The 26,312-nt window shown below is 37.5% G+C and overlaps 1 protein-coding gene across 1 annotated transcript in view; it reads right to left on the bottom strand.

Moving 5' to 3' along the window:
• Positions 1-1,537: 1,537 nt before the first annotated feature.
• The window catches only part of SYCP2L (synaptonemal complex protein 2 like), a 119,864-nt gene continuing 95,089 nt past the window's right edge, over positions 1,538-26,312 (bottom strand). The window contains exons 21-30 of the mRNA XM_078054374.1: positions 23,952-24,088; positions 23,306-23,355; positions 21,026-21,155; positions 19,984-20,048; positions 19,750-19,819; positions 6,424-6,522; positions 5,317-5,423; positions 4,310-4,401; positions 1,733-1,832; positions 1,538-1,633 (exon numbers count right to left, since the gene is read on the bottom strand). Coding sequence (XP_077910500.1) covers positions 1,538-1,633; positions 1,733-1,832; positions 4,310-4,401; positions 5,317-5,423; positions 6,424-6,522; positions 19,750-19,819; positions 19,984-20,048; positions 21,026-21,155; positions 23,306-23,355; positions 23,952-24,088 — 946 coding nt within the window. The remainder of the gene's footprint in view (positions 1,634-1,732; positions 1,833-4,309; positions 4,402-5,316; positions 5,424-6,423; positions 6,523-19,749; positions 19,820-19,983; positions 20,049-21,025; positions 21,156-23,305; positions 23,356-23,951; positions 24,089-26,312) is intronic.

The raw sequence follows: 26,312 nt of genomic DNA, 5'->3' as shown, positions 1-26,312 counted from the left end.
CATTCACAACTGCACCCAAAATAATAAAGTATCTACAAATAAACTAACCAAAGAATTGAAAGATCTGTACCCTGAAAACTATAAAACCCTGATGAAAGAAATTGAAGATGATACAAAGAAATAGACATTCTATGTTCATGGGTTAGAAGAACAAATATTGTTAAAATATCTATACTACCCAAAGCAATCTACAGATTTAATGCAATTCCTATCAAAACACCAGCAGCATTTTTCACAGAACTAGAACAAACAATCCTAAAATTTGTGTGAAATTGCAAAAGACCCTAAATAGCCTAAGCAATCTTGAAAAACAAAACTGGAGGCATCACAATTTTAGACTTCAAGTTATATTACAAAGCTGTAGTAATCAACAGAGTATGGGTTTTTAAATTACCAATTCAAGATTGTTACTACAATTCAATTTCATTGCTAATAATTGGTCTTTTCAGTATTTCTATTTCTTTCTGATTCACTCTTGGAAGATTTTAATTTTTTAGGAATTAATCCATTTCTTCTAGATTGTCCAATTTGTTGGCATATTTCTTTTATTTTACAATAAACATATATTTAAATCTCAGTCTGAATTTTTAATATGGAAAATATTCACAGATATAACCCATGAAGCAAAAGCTCTTTGGGGAACCTTAATAAATTTTCAAAGTGTTAAGAGGTCCTGATTCCAAGAAGTTTGAGAGCCTTTCACAACCAACCAGGAGCACTCAGTGAAGAGGTTATGAAAGGATATCTCCTTTAATCATCTGTTGAAAGAGTTTTGAAAATCTATTTACCTACTCTTATTATTATTAATTGTGTTAACTGGAGTAACGGATGGATAATTCAAATTTTAAACTTTTTGTTATTTGAAAAGTATGGTGTGATCAGAACAATGGCCTTCCTAAAACTACTGGACTTAGATATCTGTGACAGAAGCTGATTCTGAACTGGCAGATAAAACTTTAGGCCATTACAGATTTATATCAGGATTCTTTTTAATTGTTCAAGCAGAAACAAACAAAACAAAAAACACTAGAATTTCTCCCAGGGCAGAAACATTTTCCCACTCCCTACACTCCATTTTCCCACTCCCTACACTCCAGAGAATCAGACGGTATTCTACACCAATAGAAGCAACAGCCTCAGAATGCACACTGAGTAATCACACTGAAAGGAATGTGTAGCAGGATAAACTCATTGGCTGTTTTATATACACTATATATTTTTTAATATAGAATATATTCTACAAGACCACAATTCAGTATATATCTAAATATTTTTCTCAGAATATACTCATTTTAATTTTTTTGTAATATTGCTTAAAAATAAAACAGTTTGGATCAAAAACACTGACATTTGTATAATTCTGTTTATGCTTTTCAAAATTTATACTTCTAGATTGATACCCTAAGATACACTCTTTGTTCAGGGAGTGCCACAAAAGTAATTGGTTTGAAAAGATGCAGTTTCATAGCTACTTACATGCAGTTTTACCATCATCAATGACTCATACTATAGCTAAAGCACTACCCTTATCCTTCAACTAAGATACTTCTAGAAAGAATACTTTGAAAAAATACCTCAGCACTTGCAGATCACAGAATGATTTCAAATCAACAGACTGTTTTTCCCAAAATTCCTAAAATTGAACAAAAGTTTTAAGTAGTTAGCAGTTACTCTACTCTGGAACAGATCCTCTTAAGTCACAAAGAATATTCCAAAAGTGGGGATCACTTACCAGAACATCCTTCTCAAGGTGTTTCAGAGCCTGAATATCCTTCTCAAGATTGTTCAGCTCTTGAAGAACAAAACTGTGAAACTGTTCTAGTTTATTCAGTCTGATAAATGTAAAAAGCAACAGATTTCATCGGAACTGCTTGACTGTAACAAGAGACAATCCTCTTTTTATAAGGATACTTCTTATTCTTCTCTAGACTTTTATTTTTTTTTTAACTTAAATGCAAGTTGGTTAACATATAATGTATTATAAGTTTCAGGGGTAGAATTTAGTGATTCATCAGCTGCACATAACACCCAGTGCTCATTATATCAAGTGCCCTCCTAAATGCCCATCACCCAGTTACCCCATCCCCCCAAACCCAACTCCCCTCCAGCAACCCTCCATTTGTTTCCTAGAGTTAAGAGTCTCTTATGCTTTTCCTCCTTCTCTGTTCCTATCTTATTTTTCCTTCCCTTCCCCTATGTTCATCTGTTTAGTTCTTAAATTCTACATGAATGAAATCCTATGGTATTTGTCTTCTTCCAACTGACTTATTTCACTTAGCATAATACCATCCAGTTCCACCCATGTCACTGCAAATGGCAAGATCTCATTCTTTTTGATGACTGAGTAATATTCGTGTGTGTGTGTGTGTGTGTGTGTGTGACATCTTCTTTATCCATTCATCAGTCAATGGACATCTGGACTCTTTCCATAGTTTGGCTATTGTGGACATTGCTGCAATAAACACTGGGGTGCATGTGTCCCTTCGAATCACTATGTTTGTATCCTTTGGATAAATACCCAGAAGTGCAATTGCTGGGTCATAGGTAGTTCTATTTTTAACTTTCTGAAGAACCTCCATGCTGTTTTCCAGAATGGCTGCACCAGTTTGCATTCCTACCAACAGTGTAAGAGGGTTCCCCTTTCTCCACATCCTTGCCAACTTTTGTTTTAAGAACACATATCTCTTCTTCCCTTCCCTCACTGCATGACCATCCTCTTCCCCAGAAACTATGAAAACTTTGATTTATCCTTTCAACAGAAGTCCAGAGGAAGCTGGGATTTTAACGTCATACTTAGAGCAAAGGAGAGATGACTCCAGGGAAAAGGACACAGAGGCCAGATCTGGCCTAGAAGCCATTGTACCACCAATCATGGCTCCCCATCACTTCCAAACTTCCACTTGCTCCCCTCCTCTCTTGCCTTAAGGGGGTCCTGAAAGCTGAAATTGGCTAATGAACTCTGTCCTCTACATGTTAGTTCTAAAGTTTCCAACATCTGCTATTGTGTGTCAACGACCACATAAACTGCTTGCTTGCTTGCTTATTGTCTGTCTTCTCCATCAGGCTGAACGTTCTATGAAGGCAAGAAGCTCCCAAAGCTTGTTGTCACTGCTCTCCTGCACTTAGCACAGGGTCTGGCACCTCGTGCTGCTCAGTGTGCATTTGCTGCATGAAAAATGGCTGAATACGTAACCCCTACGAGACAATGGAAGTTCCACAAGTCCAAAGTCCTTCTGGGGCTTGTTTTGAGAATCAAATGACATTGCATGTATCAAAGTTTGAAAAAAAAATCGTAATTCCTATTCACATTATATTTTCTGCCCTAAGAAACTTCCTCCTTCAGTCAAGCTAACCAACCTGCCATTGTTTTCTTTCCCTCCTTCATCTACAGGCCATTTTCTCCAACAAGGAACAATCTCTAAACACACCTTCCCTATACCATTCAAACCTTTGTTTCCAAAACCACTACAGAAGCACTTCCATTGTAATGGTTCTAGATTAACTCTAATCACCACAGAACCCCATCTCCACTCACCTTTCCTATCCTTCCCATCTCATGGTCATCTGAGTGTGTTTGCATACGTGTGCATGTGTGCACGCGAGTGCATGGCACTCTTTATTGTGGCAATATATATAACATAACATTCACCCTTTTAGCCATTTTTAAATGGACAATTCAGTGGCATTAAGTACATTCACAATGTCGTGCAACCATCACCACCATCCGTCTCTAGAACTTTTCCATCATCCAAACAGAAACTCCACACTGATTAAACACTGACTTATTTCCCACTCCCTCAGCCTCTGGTAATCTCTATTCTGCTTTCCTTCTCTAGGAATTTGCCTCTTCTAAGTACCTCATATAAGTGAAATCATGCACAACTTGTGCTTTTGTATCTGGCTTATTTCATTTTGCATAACGTCCTCGAAGTTCATCCATGATGTAGCATGTGTTAGAATTTCATTCCTTCTTAAGGCTGAATAATATTCCACTGCACATGCATGACACATAGCACTTACCCAGCATTTTTCCATATATACCCATGCTTGCTCTGTCTTCATAATTCGATCATAAATTTTTTTAAAATAGTGTTTTAGGATCATACCATGGCAGACCATGAAGAGGCTTAAGGAAGACCTTACCCCATCATCTTATGAATGAAGAACTAGAAACCGGACAGGTTAGGTGATGTATCAAACCTCACATCTGCTCAACTTCAGGTCCTCATGACCCTACCACAGTGGACATGACACAAATGTTTACGAGTGATCACACTTCTATGACTTCGTTTTGAAACCCAGCACTTACCTGCATTGATGTATCTGGTTTAAAAGTTGGATTAAGCAATCTGGTGCTTGCTTTGCATCTTCTGAATAAAGTGGACTCCCTTTGTACCTAAGCTAAACCATAACAACAATAACAAAATGATCACACTTGAATTAACGATAACTACATAAATGGAGTTCAGGCTTTGTGTGAAAATGATGCTACCAGCACATTATATTCATAGCAAACATTACTGCTAAACAACTGTGATAAGACAACATGCTACACGCTTTCTATGTATTACCTCAGGTTCAGTACCAATAAAGAACAATACGCTAAAATAGGAAAACATATTCATGCTATCAAAACACATACTGAATATTATGAACAAATTTCCATTATAAACTAGCTTACATTGGTATTGCAAAAAATATAAGACTTTGGAGATTTTCCAAATTAGTTAAATGAATATATGTCAGGGTAAGATACTTTTCTCAAATGTGCTAATAAATAACTCTTTTGGGATTTATAAACAATAGGACATAAAAGGAGGGAACTGAAATGCTTCCAAAGTTCATCTTGCAGACAAGATTTTGGGACAGCCTACATATGCACTGCCCAGATGTACTCAGATTTGCCACCACTCAGCTGACCATCTACCCAAAGCCCACCTCCATCTTTGTCCTGGACACCTCTCTCATCCACATGGTCCCGCCCTCTCCTCCTTGCCTATCGTTATGACTGAATCATTGCTTTCTGGTACTTCCAATGTCTGAGAATGCTCTCAATGAAACCAAACCATGAGTCTGATTTCCATATAGGTCCATCCGGTCCCACTGTAGGAAATGGACACGGAACAGCTTCTTACAATACAAACCACAATTCACAAAGGCACTACAATCAGTACCCATAGCTAAGGCAAATATACCTCCCCCAAAGCCTCAGGAGCACCTTCACATATGAAGGATAACAACAGTACTGATGAATAATATGAACTTGTTACTTTAAGCTCATAACAAGCCAGCTCTTCATTTTTAGTGGACCATTACCTCGGATTTTCTTTTCAGTTCTCTAGCGAAGTTTTCAAGGGCTGTGATAACAGCAGAACTCTTAGAATTCTCTGGTACAACTGCTAGGGATGGAGTAGAAATGCCTTCTGAACAATAAAAATAGAACATTAAGTAAAACTAACACAGGGCTCAAAATAGATATGCTCAGTCCATCAGCTGCCTGGAGGATGGAAAGTCAGTCGGGAGGCAAAGATATACTCCAAAGAAGTCCCAAGGGGGCCTGACTCTGGTGACAAGGCCAGCTTGGAACCGAGAGTTCATGGTGGGCACTTCCGGCTGCTTCCAGTCAAACCTCAGTCTCTGGCAAGGGCTCATTTCATCCAAAGTTTCCCAGCACTTTAAATTGGGGCAGCTGATATTATGTCTAAGAAGCAGGCTGAAGGAGGTGTCATAAGAGGTTTTAAGGAGGACATGACAGGTAGGACTTTTCTACAGGGGCAACAGAGTTTTATGAGGGCTCTGGCACTATTCTAAGGGATTTGCAGGTATTGACTCATGTAATCCACACAAAAACCATGTCAAGTAGGTGCTGTTGTTGTGCATATTGAACAGAAGGATCAAATAACCTGTTCAAGCTCACACCAACAGCGCCAGCATTGGAACCCAGGCCAACTGGTTCTTAATCACCAACCTCTAGTATCTCTGAGCTTCCAAATTTGCCCTCTTGGAGCCTTTTGTTTTGAAACAGTGTGGCATCACTTATGCAGATGGCAACCCCACATATGCAGATATTTTGGATCATTCTCCTTCGTATAGAGTGGATATTTCTAATAAAAACTTAGTTAATAACTATCAACTAAAGCAGAGACCTAGACATTTAAGAACCTTAGGCCCTGAAAATTGCCATAAGGAAGAGTGAAGAGGCAGAAATCAAAATGCTAGAAAGGATATGGTGCTTACTTGCTTTTATCTATAATTTGTGCAACAATTTACTTGGCTTTGAAAGGACAAAATGCTTAGTTTGCAGGGTTCTGCAGCAACTTTGATCTTCGAAATGTAACCCCCTTGTAGTGCATGCTGGTACATTCAGTGCTTACAAGTTTGTCACACTCTTGCTTGAATGGCTGGCTGGGCACATAATGTTACCTGAGTCTGTCTCTTCTGTCACTGAGGCGAGGGATTCTGGAGCAGCACCTTCTTCCAATTTTGACTGTTTTGACTTAGCAAAACTGCCATCTGATACGTCTGAAAGTAAGCACAGCACATTAATAACCACACACACGTTCCTTTTGTCCCAATTTTATCTTGTCTTCTTTTCACCAGTAAATACCTAACTTTGATAAGCAGCAAGGAAAACTTGTTTGCTGTTACTAATTACTTATCAGCTGACACGCTAAGAACAGCACAAGCATCAAAGCACTAAGTCTACTGATGCCTGAAAGAGGACACATGGGAACAGGCATCCCTTTGATGAGCTCTGAAACATCTAGGAACGATCTGCTTAGCAAAGTACAGACTGACTCGAACAAAACAGTAGTGGATATAGCATCAAAAACACTGCCAGGGCTCAGGGTAAATGGCAAGGTAGAACGGTATCTGAGCAGATGGGCCTTCGGAAGCTCATCAGATCACCCTGCAAAGTGCGTCACCTGTTGGCGACACTGGAGATTAATGAGGTCATCTTGGCTCCTCACTAGCTAAAGTGACTTGGAGACCTTCAGCTTATGAGATTTAAATATAATCCCTTTCTCAACTTGGCATTTACTAAACATTTTCTATTGATGTTTACTTTTATCCCAAACATGTCCTTGTTCCTTCTGAGCCCTCCCAATCTTATCAATGGCACCTCTATTGTCAAAAGCGCCATAGAATTAGGCCCAACTCCTGCTTTTCCTTACCATCCACCTCTCTTCCATCATCAAGGCCAAGGTCCTGCATACAGAATGAATCCATCCCTCTTTCTGCATTCCCACACCATGACCCTGTCCAAGGCCATCCTCCCTGGAGGACCTCGTCAGTCCCATGCCTTCAACGGTGCTACCTCCCAAATCTCTCTCCTCCCTGAGCTCCATTAAGCAGCAAATTTTTGTTTCTGACTGCTTAGAGTCCATCTCTAAACCCACTCTATTCTATCCAAACCACTCTTTCTTCCCCACCATACACTTAGCCCCTACACACACACTTAGCTTGAAGTCATCTGGCTTTGCCCCTTCTCATCACATATCCTTCCAGTCATTACTGATTTTTCCCCTTCAGAGGGGAGAATTCATTACTCAGCAGATATTTGAATGTTATTATGTACAAATATTTGAATGAACTGTACAATATGGTGGAATGGTGGAGAAGCAAAGAGCAAGTTTCTCTTTCTGTACTCTGCTTCTCTATATAGTCTCCCTGGGGTGCCTCGGACAACTCAGGCATGTTCTCATCTCAAGGCCTTTGCTCTTGCGGCTCCTCTGGACTTGAATCCTTTACCCCATAGATCTGCATTAAGGTTCCCTCTGGCCAACCAACATAAGATTTCAGTACCACCCCGCAACTTTTAAATGTCTTTCCATGCTTGATTTTTTTCCCTAGCCTTTATCACAATATAACATACTACATGTTTTACTTTTCTTATATATTATTTGCCCCACACACACTGGAAGATAAACTCCAGCAAAGGTCGGCATTTTGTCTGTTTTGTTCATCAGAATATCTAACCCTTAGAAAAGTGCCTCGTCCACAGCAGACGCTCAGTAGATGTTCATTGAATGAATAAATGAATGCTACAAAATATCCAAGTTCCTATGAAAAAAAAAAAACATAAGATACCTTAGGGGTTCCTAAAATGGCAACATAGGAAGACTCACCTCCTTCACAGACACACACATCTATAGAGCAATTGAAGAATGGAGGGCTGACTAAACAGCTTCTGCACAACAAAAGATAAGAGAGACCACATAAAGAACAGCAAGAGAGAGGGAGACAGGGTAATGAAGGAGCCCCCATCCCCCGCAGGGTGTACTGCAGTGGGGAGGGATAGTACTAAGGGACGGGGAGGAGATTCGTCTGCCCTGGGACATAAAATAAACGCTGTGGTTTAAAAGGACAGCTAGAATAAAAAAAGATCTAGCCCTAGGACCCTGCCAAACAGTGGGGGAGCTACTGGAACTCACTCTGGATCAGAGGGGCTGGTGAGTGCCATGGTTTATGTTCACCCTCTACCTTGATAGCACAGAGGGAAGTAGGGTTGGGCTGCCATAGCTGACCTACCTCCACACCAGCCCCAGCCATCCCATCAAGGTGGCGCCCGTGCAGCACATACCAGGACACCCCTGGTCAGCAGTCACTATGGCTCCAACTAACTCATCAAGACACAAAACATCCCAGAACATGTCAGGCCTGAACCACTTCACCTCCAGACAACTTGCCAGGGCACCCTGCACAGAGTGCCCGGAAACCTCTGTGCCTATGCCTGCTTTGGCTCCAGAGTACCCCCTGCGTGGAGCTTCCCAGGACACTCCAGCCTGCACCAACTTCAGTTTCAACCATCCTACAAGGGTGCCCTCTACTTAGGGAGCCCAAGGATGTAGAAAAAGGAACCCTCTTGCACTGTTGGTGGGAACGCAAACTGGTGTAGCCACTGTGGACAACAGTATGGGGGTTCCTCAAAAAGGTAAAAATAGAACTACCCAATGATCCAGTGTGGGTATTTACACACAAAAAATACAAAAACACTAATTCAAAGGGATACATGTACCCCTATCTGTATAGTGGCATTATTTATATACTTAAATTATGGAAGCAACCCAAGTGTCCATTGACAAGTGGATGGGTAAAGATGTGGTGTATATACACACAATGGAATGTTACTGAGCCATAAACAAGAACTAAATCTTGTTATTTGCAACAATATGGGTAGAGCTAGAGAATATAATGCTAAGCAAAATAAGTCAGAGAAAGACATAAATACCATATGATTTCACTCATATGTAGAATTTAAGAAACAAATGAACAAAGGGGGAAAAAGAGAGACACACAAACCAAAAAACAGACCCTTAACTATAGAGAATAAACTCATGTACCAGAGGGGAGGTAGGTGAAATAGATCAAGGGGATTAAGCGTACACTTACCTTGTTGAGCACTAAGAAATGTATAGAAGTGTTGAATCACTATATTGTACGCCCAAATCTAATACAGCACTCTATGTTAACTCTACTGGAATTAAAAATAAAAGTAGCAACAGAAAAAAAAATTCCCACATAAAAGGGAACCTCCATAAGGTTTATCTCTGTTTATATTGGGCATGTATCACCAAATTATTATAGGTATAGTTATATTATCTGTCAGATTTCTTATCAGAAATTTTACAGACTAAGAAAAATGGAATGATATAAAGTGCTGAAAGAAGAACATTGCCAACCATGAATACTTGATCTGGAAAAGTTGCCCTACAGAAATGAAGGAGCAATAAAGACTTTCCCAGACAAATAAAAGCTAAGGGAGTTTATCATCACATGATCTGCCTTATAAGAAATGCCGAAAGTATTTCATCAAGTCAAAATGAAAGGGTGATAATTAGTAACATGAGAACATAGGAAAATATGCCACAATTATGAACACATAGTTAATATCAGAATACTATAATATGATGGTGTGTTAACCATTAAAATCTAGTATAAAGGATGAAAATATTGAAAATAATTATACGTGAAATAATTTGGTAATGTATGCCCAATATAAACAGAGGCAAATTGTGACAACAAAAACATAAAATTTAGGGGAAGCAAAGGGTGGAGTTTTGTATGCAATAAAACTTGTTATCAGCTTGAAATAGACTATTTGGTATCTAAGACATTATATGTAAGCCTCATGGTAATCACAGAGCAAAATCTACCCAAAAGTAGATACACAAAAGATAAAGGAAATAAAAAAATACCACTATGAAAAATCACCAATTCACAAAAGAGAGGAAGAGATTAACAAGGGAACTACAAAACAGCCAGAAGACAATAAGATGACATTAGTAATTCCTTACCTATCAATGACTACTTTAAATATTAGTGGACTGACCAATTAAAAAAAGGGCAGAGGATCCAAATAGACATTTGTCCAAAGAAGATATTCAGATGGCCAACAATCACATGAAAAGATGCTCAATGTCCCTTACCAGGGAAATGAAAATCAAAACCACAATGAGGTATCACCTCACACCTTTTAGATTGCCTAAAATTAAGAAGATAAGAAACAAGTGTTGGTGAGGATGTGGAAAAAAAGGAACCCTCATGTACTGTTGGTGAGAATGTAAATTGTTACAGCCACTGTGGAGAACAGTATGGAGGTTCCTCAAAAAATTAAAAATAGAAATACCATATAGGGGCACCTGGGTGGCTCAGTTGGTTAAGCATCTGACTTCGGCACAGGTCATGATCTCAGCCTCCTGAGATAGAGCCCCACACTGGACTCCCCGCTCAGCAGGGAGTCTGCTTCTCCCTCTCCCCCTGCCCCTCCCCCTGCTCATGTTCTCTCTCTCTCTCAAAATCTTTTTTCTTAAAAAAAGAAATACCATATGATCCAATAATTCCACTATTGGAGGATATTTACCAAAGGAAAATGAACACACTAACTCAAAAAGATCTATGCACCCCTATGTTTATTGCAGCATTATTTACAATAGCCAAGACGTGGAAGCAACCTAAGTGTCCATCAATAGAAGAATGGATAAGGAAGATTATGCTCCACACACAGAGGAATATTATGTAGCCATAAAAAATGATGAGATCATGCCATTTGAGACAACATGGATGGACCTAGAGAGTATTATGCTAAGTGAAATAAGTCAGACAGAGAAAGACAAATACCATATGATTCCACTTACAAATGGAATCTTTAAAAAAAATGAACAAAAAGTAGAATCAGAATTATAAATACAGAGAACTGATTTTTTTTTTTTTTTTAAAGATTTATTTATTTATTTATTTGACAGCGAGAGACACAGCGAGAGAAGGAACACAAGCAGGGGGAGTGGGAGAGGGAGAAGCAGGCTTCCCGCGGGGCAGGGAGCCCGATGCGGGGCTCGATCCCAGGACCCTGGGATCATGACCTGAGCCGAAGGCAGACGCTTAACGACTGAGCCACCCAGGCGCCCCTGATTTTTTTTTTTAATTTGTATTTATTCTATGCAGAATTTACTCCCGGGCCATAGGTTTTTGTTTCTTCAGTTTCTTCTGGGGTATCTTTTTCTTCTGTGCAACCTCCTCTTCTGGTTTAGGAACAATCTGCTCTTTTTTTTAGTAAGGATCATCTTGATGAGGCAGGGAGAGCTCATGTATGGGTTAATCCGACTATGAGCCCTGTATGTTCTATGCCACATCTTGGGGGCTTTGTTCACCTGGATGTGCTCAATGACCAGAGAATCTACACCTAAACCCTTAAGCTCAGCATTATTCTCTGTATTTTTAAGCATGTGCAATAAAAATTCAGCACTCTACTTGGGCCACCGACCCTGTGTGCAGCCCCACTGTTTGGCCTGGGCACACCTACCACCTCCACCATTGTAGCAATGGAATGGCACACCCTGCTTCTGCAAAGTGATGTCTTTCAGATACTCGGTGGCTTTTTGGATCTGCAGACCTTGGTGGTCTGGGCAGTTTCACGTGTGTTCTTAAAGCGAACACGAAGATTTGAACCCCTTGATTTGCATGATTTTGTAGGGTTTTCTGGGTCAAGCAAATAGTGAACCATTCTCAGCGGTCACCTCAGGCCACTTAGGGGAAGAGCGAGAACAAACTGATGATTGCCAGAGGGGAGGCGAGTGGAGGGGTTGGACAAAATGGGTGAAGAAGAAAGGAAGACATGGGCCTCCAGTTATGGAATGAGTAAGTCACAGGAATAAAAAGCAGAACATAAGGAATACAGTCCATGATATTGTAATAGCACTGTATGGTGACAGATGGTACCTACACTTGTAGTGAGCATAGCGTAATATATAAACTTGTCAAATCACTAAGTTGTATGCCTAAAACTAATGTAATATTGTGTGTCAAGTATACTCAAAAATTTTTTGAATTAAAATGTAAATGGATTGAATTGTTCAATCCACAGGAATATAGTAGCTGAATGGATTAAACAAAAAATAAAAAGACCTAACTATATGCTCCCCACAAGAGATTTAGTTCACTTTTAAGGATGTGCATAGGCTCAAAGAGAAGGAAAAAAATATTCCATGCAAATAGAAACTAAAAGGAAATAGAAGTAGCTATCATCAGACAAAATAGACTTTTGTCTATTTTTACATACAAAATGTATTTTACATCAGACAAAATAGGCTTTAAGTCAAAAGTGGTAATAAGAGACTAAGAAAATCATTATGTAATGATAAAGGGATCAATTCATCAAGAGGATACAGCAACAGTAAATATAAATGTACCCAACATCAGGGTACCTAAATATATTAAGGAAATACTAATGTGTGGGAAGGGATAAGTAGACAGTGCAATAATAGTAGTAGACCTCAATACCACACTTTCAACAATAGATAAATCATACAGACAAAAAATCAATAAGGAAACACTGGACTTGATTTTACTTTACACCAAATAGACCTAACAGACATATACAGATCATTCTGTCCAACAGCAGAACACCAATTCTTTTCAAGCACACATGGAACACATCGTGTGTTTTCTAGGATACACATGTTGGGTCACAAAACAAGTCTCAGGAAATTTAAGATGACTGAAATCATGCCAAGAATCTTTTCTGACCACAATGATATGAAACTAGAAATACCAGGAAGAAACTGAAAAAATCACAAATATGTGGAAATTAAATAGCACACTCCTGAACATTTGGGTCAAAGAAATCAAAAGGAAAATAAAAAAATATCTTGATATAATTGAAAATGGAGAAAATCTACAAAAACTTTGGAGTTCAGTAAAAGTAGTACTGAGAGAAATTTATAGCCATAAATGCCTACATAAAGGGAAAAAAATCCAAATAAACTACCTAATCTTACATCTTAAAACTAGAAAAAGAAGACCAAACTAAGCCTTAGCAGAAGGAAAGAAAAATCAAACCAGAAATAAATGAAATAGAGATCAGAAAAATAGAAAAATCAATGAAATTAAGAGCTGTTTTTTAAAAAGATAAAGATGACAACCTTTTAGCTAGACTAAGGAAAAAAAGACTCAAATAAAATCAGAAATAAGAGACATTACAACTGATACCACAAAAATACAAAGGATTGTAGGAGACTACTATGAGGAATTATGCACCAAAAAAATGGATAGTTAGAAGAAATGGGTAAATTCTTAGAAACATACAACCTACTAAGACTGAATCATGAATAGAAAATCTGAATAGACCAGTAATGAGTAAGGAATAGATCGATGAATTCTACTAAACATTTAAAGAAGAATTTATATTAATCCTTCTCAAACTTCCAAAAATTGAATGAAAGTAAACACTCTCAAACCATTTTATGAGGCCATCAGTACTCTGATACCAAAACCAAATAAGGATACTACAAAAAACAAACAAAACTACAGGACAATATGCCTGATAAATATAGATGCAAAAATTCTCAACAAAATACTAACGAATAGACTCCAACAGCACATTAAAAGGATCACACACTGTGGTCAAGTGGGATTTATCCCTGGGAAGCAAGGAGGTGTCAACATCCACAAATAAATGTGATAAACTACATTAATAGAATGAAAGATAAAAATCATATGATCATTTCAATAGATGCCAAAAAAAAAAGCATTTGACAAAATTCAACATCTTTTCATGAAAAAAAGTGCTCAACAGATTGGGTATAGAGGGAATTTACCTCAACATAATGAAGACCATATATGACAGGCCCACAGCTAACATCACATTCAATGGTGAAAGGCTGAAAGTTTTTCTCTAAGATCAGGAGCAAGACAAGGGTACCACTTCTACTACTTTTATTTAACACAGTACTAGGAATTCTAGCCAGAGCAATTAAATAAGAAAAAAAAAAAGGTCATCCAAATTGGAAAGGGGGAAATAACATTGTCTCTTTGTAGATGATATGATCTCACATAGAGAAAATTCTAAGGATTCCACCAAAAAACTGTTAGAATAAATGAATTCAGTAAAGTTGAAGGATATGAAAATCAATATACATAAATCAGTTTCATGTCTATTTACTAAAACAAAAAAATCTGAAAAATAAAAAACAATCCCATTACAGTAGCATCAAAACCAATAATATACTTAGGAATAATATTAACCAAAGAGGTGAGAGATCTATACACTAAAAACTGTAAGATATTAATGAAAGAAATTGAAGACACAAATAAATGGAAAGATAACTCATGTTCATGAATCAGAAGAATGAGTATTAAGATGTGCATACTACCTAAAGCCATCTATAGATTCAGTACAATCCCTATAAAATAAACTCCAAAAACATTATGGATCCACAAAAGACCCAGAATAGCAAAAGAAATTCTGCAAGAAGAACAAAGCTGGAGACACCACATATCTAGATTTCAACCTATACTACAATGCTATAATAATCAAAACAATATGGTATTATGCAATGGAATACTATTCAGTAATAAAAAAGAATGAAATCCTGCTCTTTGCAACAACATAGATGGATCTAGAGAGTATAATGCTAAGTGAAATAAGTCAGTCAGAAAAAGACAAATACCATATGATTTTACTCACATGCAGAATTTAAGAAACAAATGAACAAAGTAGGGGGAAAGCGAGACAAACCAAGAAACAGACTCTTAACTATAGAGAACAAACTGATGGTCACCAGAGGGGAGGTGGGGGGGATGGGTGAAATAGGTGATAGGAGGGATTAAGGAGTGCACTTGTCGTGATGAGCACCGGGTGATGTACGGAATTGCTGAATCTCTATATTGTACACCTGGAACTAATATAACACTGTATGCTAACTACACTGAAATTAAAAACAACAATAAAAAAAACGACCAAGAGAATCAACTAATAAACTGTTAGACCTCACAAGAATTTTGAAAGTTTGACTGACACAGAATAACCAATAGCATATTTTCACTGTAGCATAATCATTTAAAAAAGAGTAATAACAGAACTATGAGTATCTAAGAATTAATCTAGGAGAAAACTTTAGAACTCTATAAATGACATAGCCCATGATAAAAATCAATGGACACATTCTGTATAGTGTAAGATGATTAAATATTTTATTATCTTTTTAAATTTTTTTTTAAAGTAATCTCTACACCCAACATGGGACTCAAACTCATGACCCTGAGATCAAGAGTCACATGCTCTTTCAACTGAGCCAGGTAGGCACCAAGATGATTAAATATTTTAAAGATATTTAAAGTTAATATCAAGTTAATCTATGTATTTAATGCAATCCCTATAAAAATTTTAGTGAACCTGGGGCACCTGGGTGGCTCGGTCGGTTGGGCGTCTGCCTTCGGCTTGGGTCATGATCCCAGGGTCCTGGGATTGAGCCCCGCATTGGGTTCCCTGCTCAGTGGAGAGCCTGCTTCTCCCTCTCCCTCTGCCTGCCACTCTGCCTATCTGTGCTCATTCTCTATGTCTCTGTCAAGTAAATAAATAAAATCTAAAAAAAAAAAAAAAAAATTTTAGTGAACTTAAGTAACCTGATCTATTACTCTAAAGTTACATGAAATGGTCCAACAAGTCACTTTCGGATATATATCCTAGGAAATGAAATCATTATCTCTAAGAGATAACTGCACCCTCATGTTCACTGTAGCACTATTAACAATAGCCAATACATGGAAACAATGTAAGTGTCCACTGACAGATGAAAGGACAAGGAATATGTGATATGTATACACTACGGGATATTATTCAGCCATTAAAAGATGGAAATCCTGGCATTTGTGACAACATGGATGGACCTGAAGGCACTATGCTAAGTAAGTCAGACAGAGAAAGACAAACATTGTATGATTTCTATTACCACATGATGATATATATGAAGTCTAAAAACTGAACTCCTAGAAAGATAAATTGTTGGTTTCTAATAGTAGGGGTAGGAGAGTAATGGGTGAAAGTGGTCAAAGTGTATGTATTTCATGTTATAAGATGAGTAAATTTTGGGAATGTAATGTATAGCATGATGACTAATAGTTAACAATAGTATATTGTATATTTGAAAGTAGCTAAAAGAGTAGATCTTAAAAATTCTCACTAAAAAGTATTTTAATATTGTAACTATGTGAAGTGACGTATGTATTGACTTTATTGTGGTAATCCTTTTGCAATACATGCATACATCATATTGTACACCTTAAACTTATTCAATGTTATTTGTCAATTAAATCTCAATAAAGCTGGAAAATAAAATTTATATAAGTATCAAAATTCCTTGAACAACTATGTCAGCCTTAAAGAAGAGTAAAGAGAGGGGCGCCTGGGTGGCTCAGCTGGTTAAGAATCCGGCTCTTGATATCAGCTCAGGTCGTGGTCTCAGGGTCCTGGGATTGAACCCTACATCGGGCTTTGTGCTCAGTGGGGAGTCTGCTTGAGGATTCTCCCTCCCTCTCCTTCTGCCCCCCACTTCTAAATAAATCTTTAAAAAAAAAAGAGAGAATCAACTTTCCCTGTTAGATATCAAGACCTGCTATGAAATTCCAGCAATAAAAAAAGATAGTATTAGTGTAAGAATCCAGACAAATAGACCCACAAAACGCTAAAGATAAGCCAGAGATTCACCCACATTTATATAGGAACTTAATATTTGACAAAGAAGGCATTTTAAAGCAAGGGTGATGATAAAAATTATTTAGAGATAATACAGTAAACATAAAATGATGAAAAACTTATACCATGCAAATGCTTAACGAAAGAAAGAAACTTCAAGACAAAAACATTACTGGAGATAAAGGGAGTCACTTTACAATGATAAAAGTTTCAATATTTCATATGGATATACTATTTTACATTTATAAGCACATAAATATATTATTATTATTTTTTTTAAAGATTTTATCTATTTATTTGACAGAGAGAGACACAGCGAGAGAGGGAACACAAGCAGGGGGAGTGGGAGAGGGAGAAGCAGGCTTCCCGCCAAGCAGGAGCCCGATGCGGGGCTAGATCCCAGGACCCTGGGATCATGACCTGAGCCGAAGGCAGATGCTTAACGACTGAGCCACCCAGGCGCCCCAATATATTATTTTATATAATGAAAAATCGAACAGAACCAGAAAGAGAAGTTGGTAAGTCCACAATCATAATGAGAGGTTTTAACACACTACTCTCAACAATTGATATAACAATTAGACGGAAAAAAATTAATATAAAATATTTGAAGAACATAATTAAGAAAAGTGACCTAATGGATGTATGTTTATATAGATGTTACAGTGATTGTGGATTATACTCTTTTAACCACAAGTTAACCTTTAAAAAAAATTGACATATACTGGGTCAGAAAGTACATCTCAAAATTTCAAAGGTTTAAATTATACAGACTCTGGTCTCCAGCCACAGTGCAATCAAACTAGAAAACAGTAACAGAATCATAGCTTTAAAAAATCCCTTACTACTGAGAAATAATCTGTGGGTCAAAGAAATGAAAACAAAAAATAGAAAATATTTTAAAGTGATGATATATATTACAACATGTGGTGCTCACCTCTAGCAGTACTTAGAAATGCACCGCATTAAATATATATAATATGGGAAATAAAAGATTAATAATTTAGAATTCATTAAAATTAAAAACTAAAAACGTTATCCAAAAAGCAGCCGTAAAGACCTACAGTGAGAGCATCAAACAGAGAAGTGCAAACCACACAGTGGAAGAAGACATTTACAAGACATATAAACAAGTCCTGAACATATGAAGAGTTCCTAGGAACTGATATAAAAAAGACAATCCTCCAGACAAATGGGCAAGACATTTTAACACTATACAAAAGAGGAAATTCAAATGGCTAACATATAAAAATGATGCTTAACCTTAATCAGGGATATTCAATCAAATTAAAACTCCAATTTGTACACACACACACACACAAATTTTAAAATCCCAAGTGTTGGAGAATGTGAAGCAACAGAACTCTTATACACAGCTGGTGGGAAAGTAAATTGATACAACCAGTTTGGAAAAACAGTTTGGCACATTTAAAACTGGTAAGGATATATAAACTCTGTGGCTGTTCTATTCCTAAAAATATACCTAGAGAATATTTTGCAAATATGTATCAGGAGAAATGTACATAACTTGGCATAGTGGCATTATCTATAACAATCAAAACTGCAAGCAATCCAAATATCCCACAGCACTAGAACAGATAAATATAGTCCGTTCATATCACTGAATGTTATGCTGTGATGAAAATAAATATACTTCACCTACATCCATCAGCATAAATAGATTTTACATATGATTTTGAGAAGCAGATCACACATTACTTACACACTATGATGCCATTTGTTTACACTGTACACGAGATAAAACTAAACTACATATTATTTAGGGATGCATACAAAGAAAGCATTATAAAGAAAAGCAACAGAAAGCTTTTCATGCAAGTCAGGATTGTCATTACCTCTCTCTGAGATGGAGGAAAGTAACAGGGTTATGACACAGTGTGGAAGGATTCTAGGTCAGTGACAGTATCCCAGTTCTCAGACTGTGTTGTAGTTACATAGGTGTTCACCTTATAATTGTTCTTTAAACTGTACACATATTTGACATTCTCCTCTGAAGGTATGATATTTTTCACAATGCAAAAGTGAAAAAAATAAAAACAGTGGAATCAAACACCAAATTACGGTTAATGGGCCCCTGTGAAGGGGGAAGGGGCGCAGGGATGAATTTAGGGTAGAACCTACCAAGATTCTGAAACAGCAATGTTTATTTTCTTAACCTGGATGTTGGTCCACAGATGTTTGTTGTGTTGATATCCTAAATAGGCTGCACATAATATACAGCTATTTGAATCTTCCCGATATTTCATTTAAAATGTTAAGAGAAAACAAACAGTTCAAGAACATCCTAAAGAGTGGCTAGGTGCTCTACTAAATCACAATCCTGTGAACTGGCTTGAAAACCTTCTTATCACGGTTACCATAAGAAAACGAATTGGGAAGTTTCAATACTTGGCCACACCATTTTTTAGAACATTGCTTTATAAACTGCAAGGGAACCTACTTACTCAGGGATGGAAAGAGCCCCTGGACCAGATCCTTAGGAAAGTGGCCCCACTGAGCCCTCCTTTGAGGCCAGAGAGGAAGCAGCGGGTCCCAGGCTATACTTCTTGAAACAAGACACTCTTGTTCCTGAGTGAAGCCCCATGTCCCTCCCCTCGACCTTCATGCACTTTTGGTAAACAGATCCCACTGCTCTCTCCAACACCTGGTGTCACTCTGTAAAGTGATTTTTTTATCTGCTGTGATTAGAATAACAGTCCAGCCTGCCAAAATCAAATCAATTTTGCTTTATTCTGCAGAGTTTAGTATTCTCTCACCTCCATCTTCCAAGTTTTGCAGTTTATGTTTGAAGCTAGTACTTTTCATCAAGGACTCTTGGTCTACCGGCTCAAAGAAAAAAAGCCATAAATATATGTTAAAGTAAGAAACAAAGGGTGTTACATCATCCCTTAAGAAGGAATAAGTACATGATGCAAATATAACATTAACTCTGGAAAACCAGATGAATAACCAACAATAAATAGTACCTTCGATACATTTTCCTTAGATACATTTTCTTCAACTTCTGAATGCTCCAAGGATGACAGATCGCTCGGTGGGTAGGGACTTTGAGGTTCTGAGTGTTAGAACAGTTTCCAGGGAATCAACATGCTAAGAAGCAACTTCAGGTAATAACATTTCACTAAGCACTCTCTATATTAAATCTTATAAAAAAAAAAAAAGATACTAACAATAAACCCCTTTGGATCTTTCAGGGCATGTATGGTTATTAGGTTTGTATATCTGCAGATAAAATGAAGAACCTCAACTAAATCAGTACCTTTCATAGCTGCCCATCTGGCCCCCAATATACGGGCAAACCTCCTACTACCTCAAGCTTGTGACCCTTCTCTTTCTTTTCTCTTCTAGTTCTACTAACTTATATCCTCTTACTCTCTAATGCTATATTTTTCTCTCTCTTTTCCTTACTCCTTTTCTCCCAGGGGCAGCCAAGCTAAGAAGTTGTCAGTTACCTGCTTACTGACGGCTATTGTTTGCCTGGCAACGTGCTAAGCTGCAGAATGATAAAGGTGAACAAACCAAAATCCCTAGCCTTACAAAAGATATGAATAGTTTTAATAAAATACAAATAGAGGTTAAGATACACCTAACAGGACAAGGGTTGGCAAACTCTGGCCCCTCAAGTCAAATCCAGTCCACCGCTTGGTTTTATAAATAAAGTTTTATGGAAACACAGCCATGCATGTTGGTTTACATCTGGTCTGTGGCTGGTTTGGAGCTACAACTGCAGAGTTGCCAAAAAGCAAAAAAAAATACTTACTGTCTGGTGCTTTACAGAAAAAGTTTGCCAATCCTTGCTATAAGTCATCATTTGAGTCTTCTTGCTTCTTTAAAAGTGGAAGAGGACAAGCTAATCTCAAATGTTAATGCAAAATTAAGACACAATGTCCTCTATCTTTTGCTAATGAGGACAGTAAAGGGCATATATTCACACTTTTTTCAACAGATATTAAAAGAAAAAAATTGTTTAGTTCAAACTACTTTTCCTAAAATATATTTTTTGTCTATGTAAATCAACAGAAAATCAGGTACCTGTTTTCTGGGCAGAATCTTCCGCAGTTAAAAAGTCAGAACTACCCTGAAGTTTTGTTCCAGAAAGTTTTGAAGGTGTGGAATTATTCTGCCTGGTGGTATCTTTCCATAATGGTGTTAGAAGTTTAGCCTAAAATATAGTATTTTTGAAGAGTGTTAACATTCATAACCATTCAAAGTAGTTTTCAACCAATTCCAATACATTTCTAATGTCCTTTAAAAGTGGTTTAAGTATTGGATTTGCTCCATTTGAAAACAAACACTAAGACCATGAGATCCTACAGTTGAGAGCACATTAAGTCATATATTAATTCATAATTCTAACTCAAAAATAACTCTAAATTAAAGTTCTCAAAGTAGGGCCCCCACCCCAGAACAGAGCATCAGCAACACCCGGGGACTTGATGGAAATGCAAATTTATCCAGAAACTATGGGGACAGAAGCTGCATTTAAACAAACCATACCGTTCATTCTGATGATCACTACAGTTTGAGAATCACTGCTCTAAATCAGGAATCCGCAAACTACAGCTCACTGGACTTCTTATAAATAAAGTTTTATTGGAATGCAACACACCCATTCACTTAGGTATTGTCCATGGCTGCTTTCATGCTACAGTGGAAGAGCTGAATAGTCCCCACAGAAAATATTTATGATCTTATATGTCCAAAATATTTACAATATTTACTATCTGACCCTTTACAGAACATGTTTGCTGACTCCTGCCCGAAATTATTCTCTTACACGCCAACACGGAGGAGTGAATTTTGAATGCTAATATTTGTACAAAGTCAGCAATACCCTCACTGAAATAGCGACAGACTTCCTGTCAGTTGCATAGCTTAAATTTATGGATTCTCAGAGCTTTGATGTTTCTTTGGTGCTTACTTCAAACAAAAGCTGTGTTTACTTTAAATCTGTCTTTTGGCCTATTTTTAAAAAAATTTTTTTATTAACATATATTATTTGTTTCAGGGGTACAGTTCTGTGATTCATCAGTCTTACACAATTCACAGCACTCACCATAGCACACACCCTCCCCAATGTCCATCACCCAGCCACCCCATCCCTCCCACCCACCTCCCCTCCAGCAACCCTCAATTTGTGTCCTGAGATTAAAAGTGTCTTATGGTTTGTCTCCCTCTCTGGTTTCATCTTGTTTCATTTTTCCCTCCCTTCCCCTATGATCCTCTGTCTTGTTTCTCAAATTCCTCATATCAGTGAGGTCATATGATAGTTGTCTTTCTCTGATTGACTTATTTCACTTAGCATAATACCCTCTAGTTCCATCCACGTCGTTGCAAATGGCAAGATTTCATTTTTTGATGGTTGCATAATATTCCATTGTATATATATTCTAACTGATATCTCACATTGGTTTGAAGTATTCAACATATATTTAGGTCCTTACTCTGGCTAACAGGTTTAAACTATGAACTTTGTCAGTACAGAATATGACAGCCCCTTAGATTCACAGAGAGCAGCTGATAGAAGGGAACAAGTGGGGAGAGACAACTGTGATTGGAGTTCTAACCACAATGTATTTCTGCATGGGGTGGGGGCAGGGTGCTGTGGATGCCGACAGAATCCCAGCAACCACCCCCTTAGAAAACTCATGTACTTGGCACTGTATCTGCAGTCTTTATGTAGCTCATTTGACAAGAAACAAAAACCAACTGTTGAGAGGGGTGATTCAGCTATTAACAGGAAAATTTGGCTTTGAATTTGTCTGGACAACACCAGTGTTCATATTTTTAGCTATGTTACTTTAAAACAAGGAAAACCAAAATGAATTAAGAAACTCTGAGGATTTATTCAATACTTATATAAGCCTGAAGTCGTTTCAACCACTTACAAAATAAAAATTTGAATGTTTAAATCATTAAAAGCTTTAGAAGTAACATGTCAGCAAACTGAAAACTAAGGGAAGAATTAAACCAAGAAGTTCATTTTAAAATGTAAATTCAAAGAGCAGATATTTACAGGAATATAGCCCAGATTTTAGCATCATCCATAATAAACATCTTACAACAAATTTGGGAACAATGAAGAAAGATCCTAAGTCTTCTTTACCCAAGATTTAAACTAAACTTTTACAAGTCCTTGCAGTTTCTATTGAGAGTGATTTACGTACCAACAAAGTGGTCTGTTATCCTCATAATCCTGAAAGGAGTTTTTTTTTTTTTTTTTGAGAAATAAATGAAATTTAACCCTAAACAGATTGACCTGTTTCATGCTCATGCTAATGACCACACGGCAGCCCAGATAAATTTACTTACTTGGTCTTTCTCATGGTCACTGCCACTTCTGGGAGGGGAAAATGGCAAAACTAAAAGAAAAAGAAGTGTACAATGGATAAGTTTGCTCATGAGAAATAAAAAAAACATTTCTCCCTTTCCCAAGTATTCATGTCCATGGTAGAAGCAATTCCCAAATCCTGAAGCTTGCTCAAATGCCTAGCTCTTAAGATCCCTTTCTAATTATCCACCTTGTTCCTTAGCTCCTACCACCAGTGTGAATTCTCTGCTCTAGACCCTGTTTCTGATGCTCTCCTCATGTCAATTTGTCCTTGTACTTTTACCTAATTTAGAACGCTTCCCCTTCTGCACACCTCTTTGAATACTATTCTTTCCCAAGGATTGGCTCAAATCCTACCCGCCTCTTCCTGAAAGCTTTTCCTAGTGATTCCAGCTCATGTTAGATTCTTATCTGAACTCCTACTCCATTTATCTATAGCTCATATTTAACAATTATTGGTCAATTCCATATTCTTTTGCACTGTTTCATGTATGTACATTTTGTCTTTCTAATGTAACTGTAGCAGGGAAAGGGGATCACATAATCATTTTTTCTTTGGTACCCTCCATCACATAACTGAAAAATTATTTGAAAAATGACTTGAAAGAAGACATGTACCAAACTCACCTCTTATGCTCTTTCTGGTTCTTGTCTTTTTTCTACTAGAATATGGTTTTAGGGATTTCTTTTTTTGGTCACTGGTCCAAGGTAGTTCACTGGCACTACTACTTGAATCTTGATTACTCTCTGAGAATAGGTGTTTCCTGTAATTAAACTTTTATGAACATGGATGATAAATGAGTGCTATTAAAAAGGTGTTATTTCCCTTTATGTACAATTAAACATATCACTACAAAGTTAGGCAAAAGAAAAGTACCTCCTTCTAGAAGACTAGGATCTCATATAATAAAAAGGCACAGTAGTAAGGAGAGGGGAGGAAAAAGAAGAAACAGATTTCATTAGTCAATTCTCAACCAAGCTATTGTAAAGGACGACAGGGGGGAAAAAAAAAGATAGAATCCTCTCTCATCAATTAGTTTCAGCTGAAAAGATCATACATAGGTAATTCTTCAAAAGCTGATGCACCTGCAGATCATGCCAACACTATACCTTCAAAATATTAACCAAAATGACAAAAGAATTTATAAAAATAATTTTTGCAATGACAAGCTTGTCTACATTTTAAGAAATAAAATAAAACAAGCGGGTCATTTCTATTTAAACTTGAAGTATTTTGAAATTAAGACTAGACTATCAAGGTAGATTTAATCTCTTCAATGATTTAACTGGCTTTATGTATTTTTTAAGTCTTTCTGTTTTTGGATTCGTTTTTATAAATGCTGTGACAAATAATATTTATACTTAATTTTAATGTGGAATTTGTTTTTATTTTAACAAAAAGAATACTCTAGTTGAACTCTGTTTTGCCCCTCCAGGGGGCCCAGTCCTAAATCACCAGTGCCTCAATAGAAACTGTACCATTCAGCTGGTAACAGCTCATTCTTGCTTTAAGGCAGGGAGGATTCTTACAAATCCAAACATATTAAGTGGTGACGTAGCTCAAATAGTCTTCTCAAATATGAAATGCATCAGCTGGAAGAGACACCCTGTGCCTGGGATAGCAAAATGCAGAGCCATCTCCAAGGCCATCACTACATCAGGATGAAAACCAGCACCACCCTTGTTTATGATGGCATGACCCACAACTTTTAAGGTGGGTGAGGCTGAGTGATCTATTTTTGAAATGAATTGGTTGTTGAAGACCCAATTACTCCTACTGTAAAATGTTGAGCAGTTCAACATTTTCTAGAGAAGGTCACTTTTAAAAGGAATCTTACAAGTGAGGCCTATTTGCAATTTACATTTATGGGGGGAAAGCTCGGCAGGGGAGCCCCCACATTTGTTCCACAGTTCAGCCCAGTCTTGTAAAGAGCAAACATTACTTCATTTCATGCACACAATTTAAAACAAACAAACAAACCATGCAACAAGGCTTTGCCAGTTTCTTTGGTTTATATAAAAAGGTGTTGAAAGTTACTTACAAAACAAAAATCTAGACCAGTGGCTCTTAAATTTGGCTACATATTAGAATCATCAGAGGGAGCTTTAAAAAGAATCCCAGTGTCTGAGCATCACCCCAGATCAATTAAGTTAGAATCTTTGGGGGGAAGGGATCCAGTCTTCAGTAGTCTCATCAACTTTCCTGGTGGGATTCCAACTCAAGCCTGAGCAGCAGAGAGTGAGAGCCATCGCTAAAAACAAGCCAGATCTCATTTTTTTTTTTTTTTTAAGATTTTTTTTTATTTATTTGAGAGGGGGAGAGAGAGAGAGCGCCAGCAGGCGGAGCAGCAGAGGAGAGGGAGAAGCCCACTTCCTGCTGAGCAGGGAGCCCGATGTGGGACTCCATCCCAGGACTCTGGGATCATGACCTGAGCGGAAGGCAGACGCTTAACGACTGAGCCACCCAGGCGCCCTGAAAAGAATTTCTTTTCAACTCATTAACATTTCTGGTTCTGTTCAGGATAAATTTCAGGTAATGGAGGATCTTTAACACTTCTACTTATCTTAACAAAGCAAGAATCAATTTTCCATTTAAAAGTGAAATAATTTTACAATAACTTTAAGATAAATGTAATTGGAGATAATAAAGACAAAAGCAGTGACAAATTTTCAAGATGACACGCAAATAACTGAAATTTAGGAAGTACCGCCTTAAAACAAGAAAGGTTACTCCCTTACCAACATCTTTGTTTCCCGCTTTCTCTCACCCTGGGAAGCAGAATCTGCCCTAAAACAAATTAGATCAAATGAACAGAACAGCACCAACACCAGCTTCTCCCTCCCTCATCACCCGGCCCTAACTTTTTTTTTTTTTCCTTTCTGTGCCCTTTGTCTGATCAGGAGCCCAGTGCTTGGGAAGTACCCCATCCTGCAGACAGACTTCCCTTGCAATCCATTTCCATAGATTCTCTGCCAGATAACAACTGG

This window comes from Halichoerus grypus, chromosome 9 (assembly GCF_964656455.1).
Source record: "Halichoerus grypus chromosome 9, mHalGry1.hap1.1, whole genome shotgun sequence".
Classification (NCBI taxonomy): Eukaryota; Metazoa; Chordata; class Mammalia; order Carnivora; family Phocidae; genus Halichoerus; species Halichoerus grypus.
The sequence above is the reverse complement of the archived record's forward strand: the minus strand, read 5'-3'. Positions and strand labels throughout refer to the sequence as shown.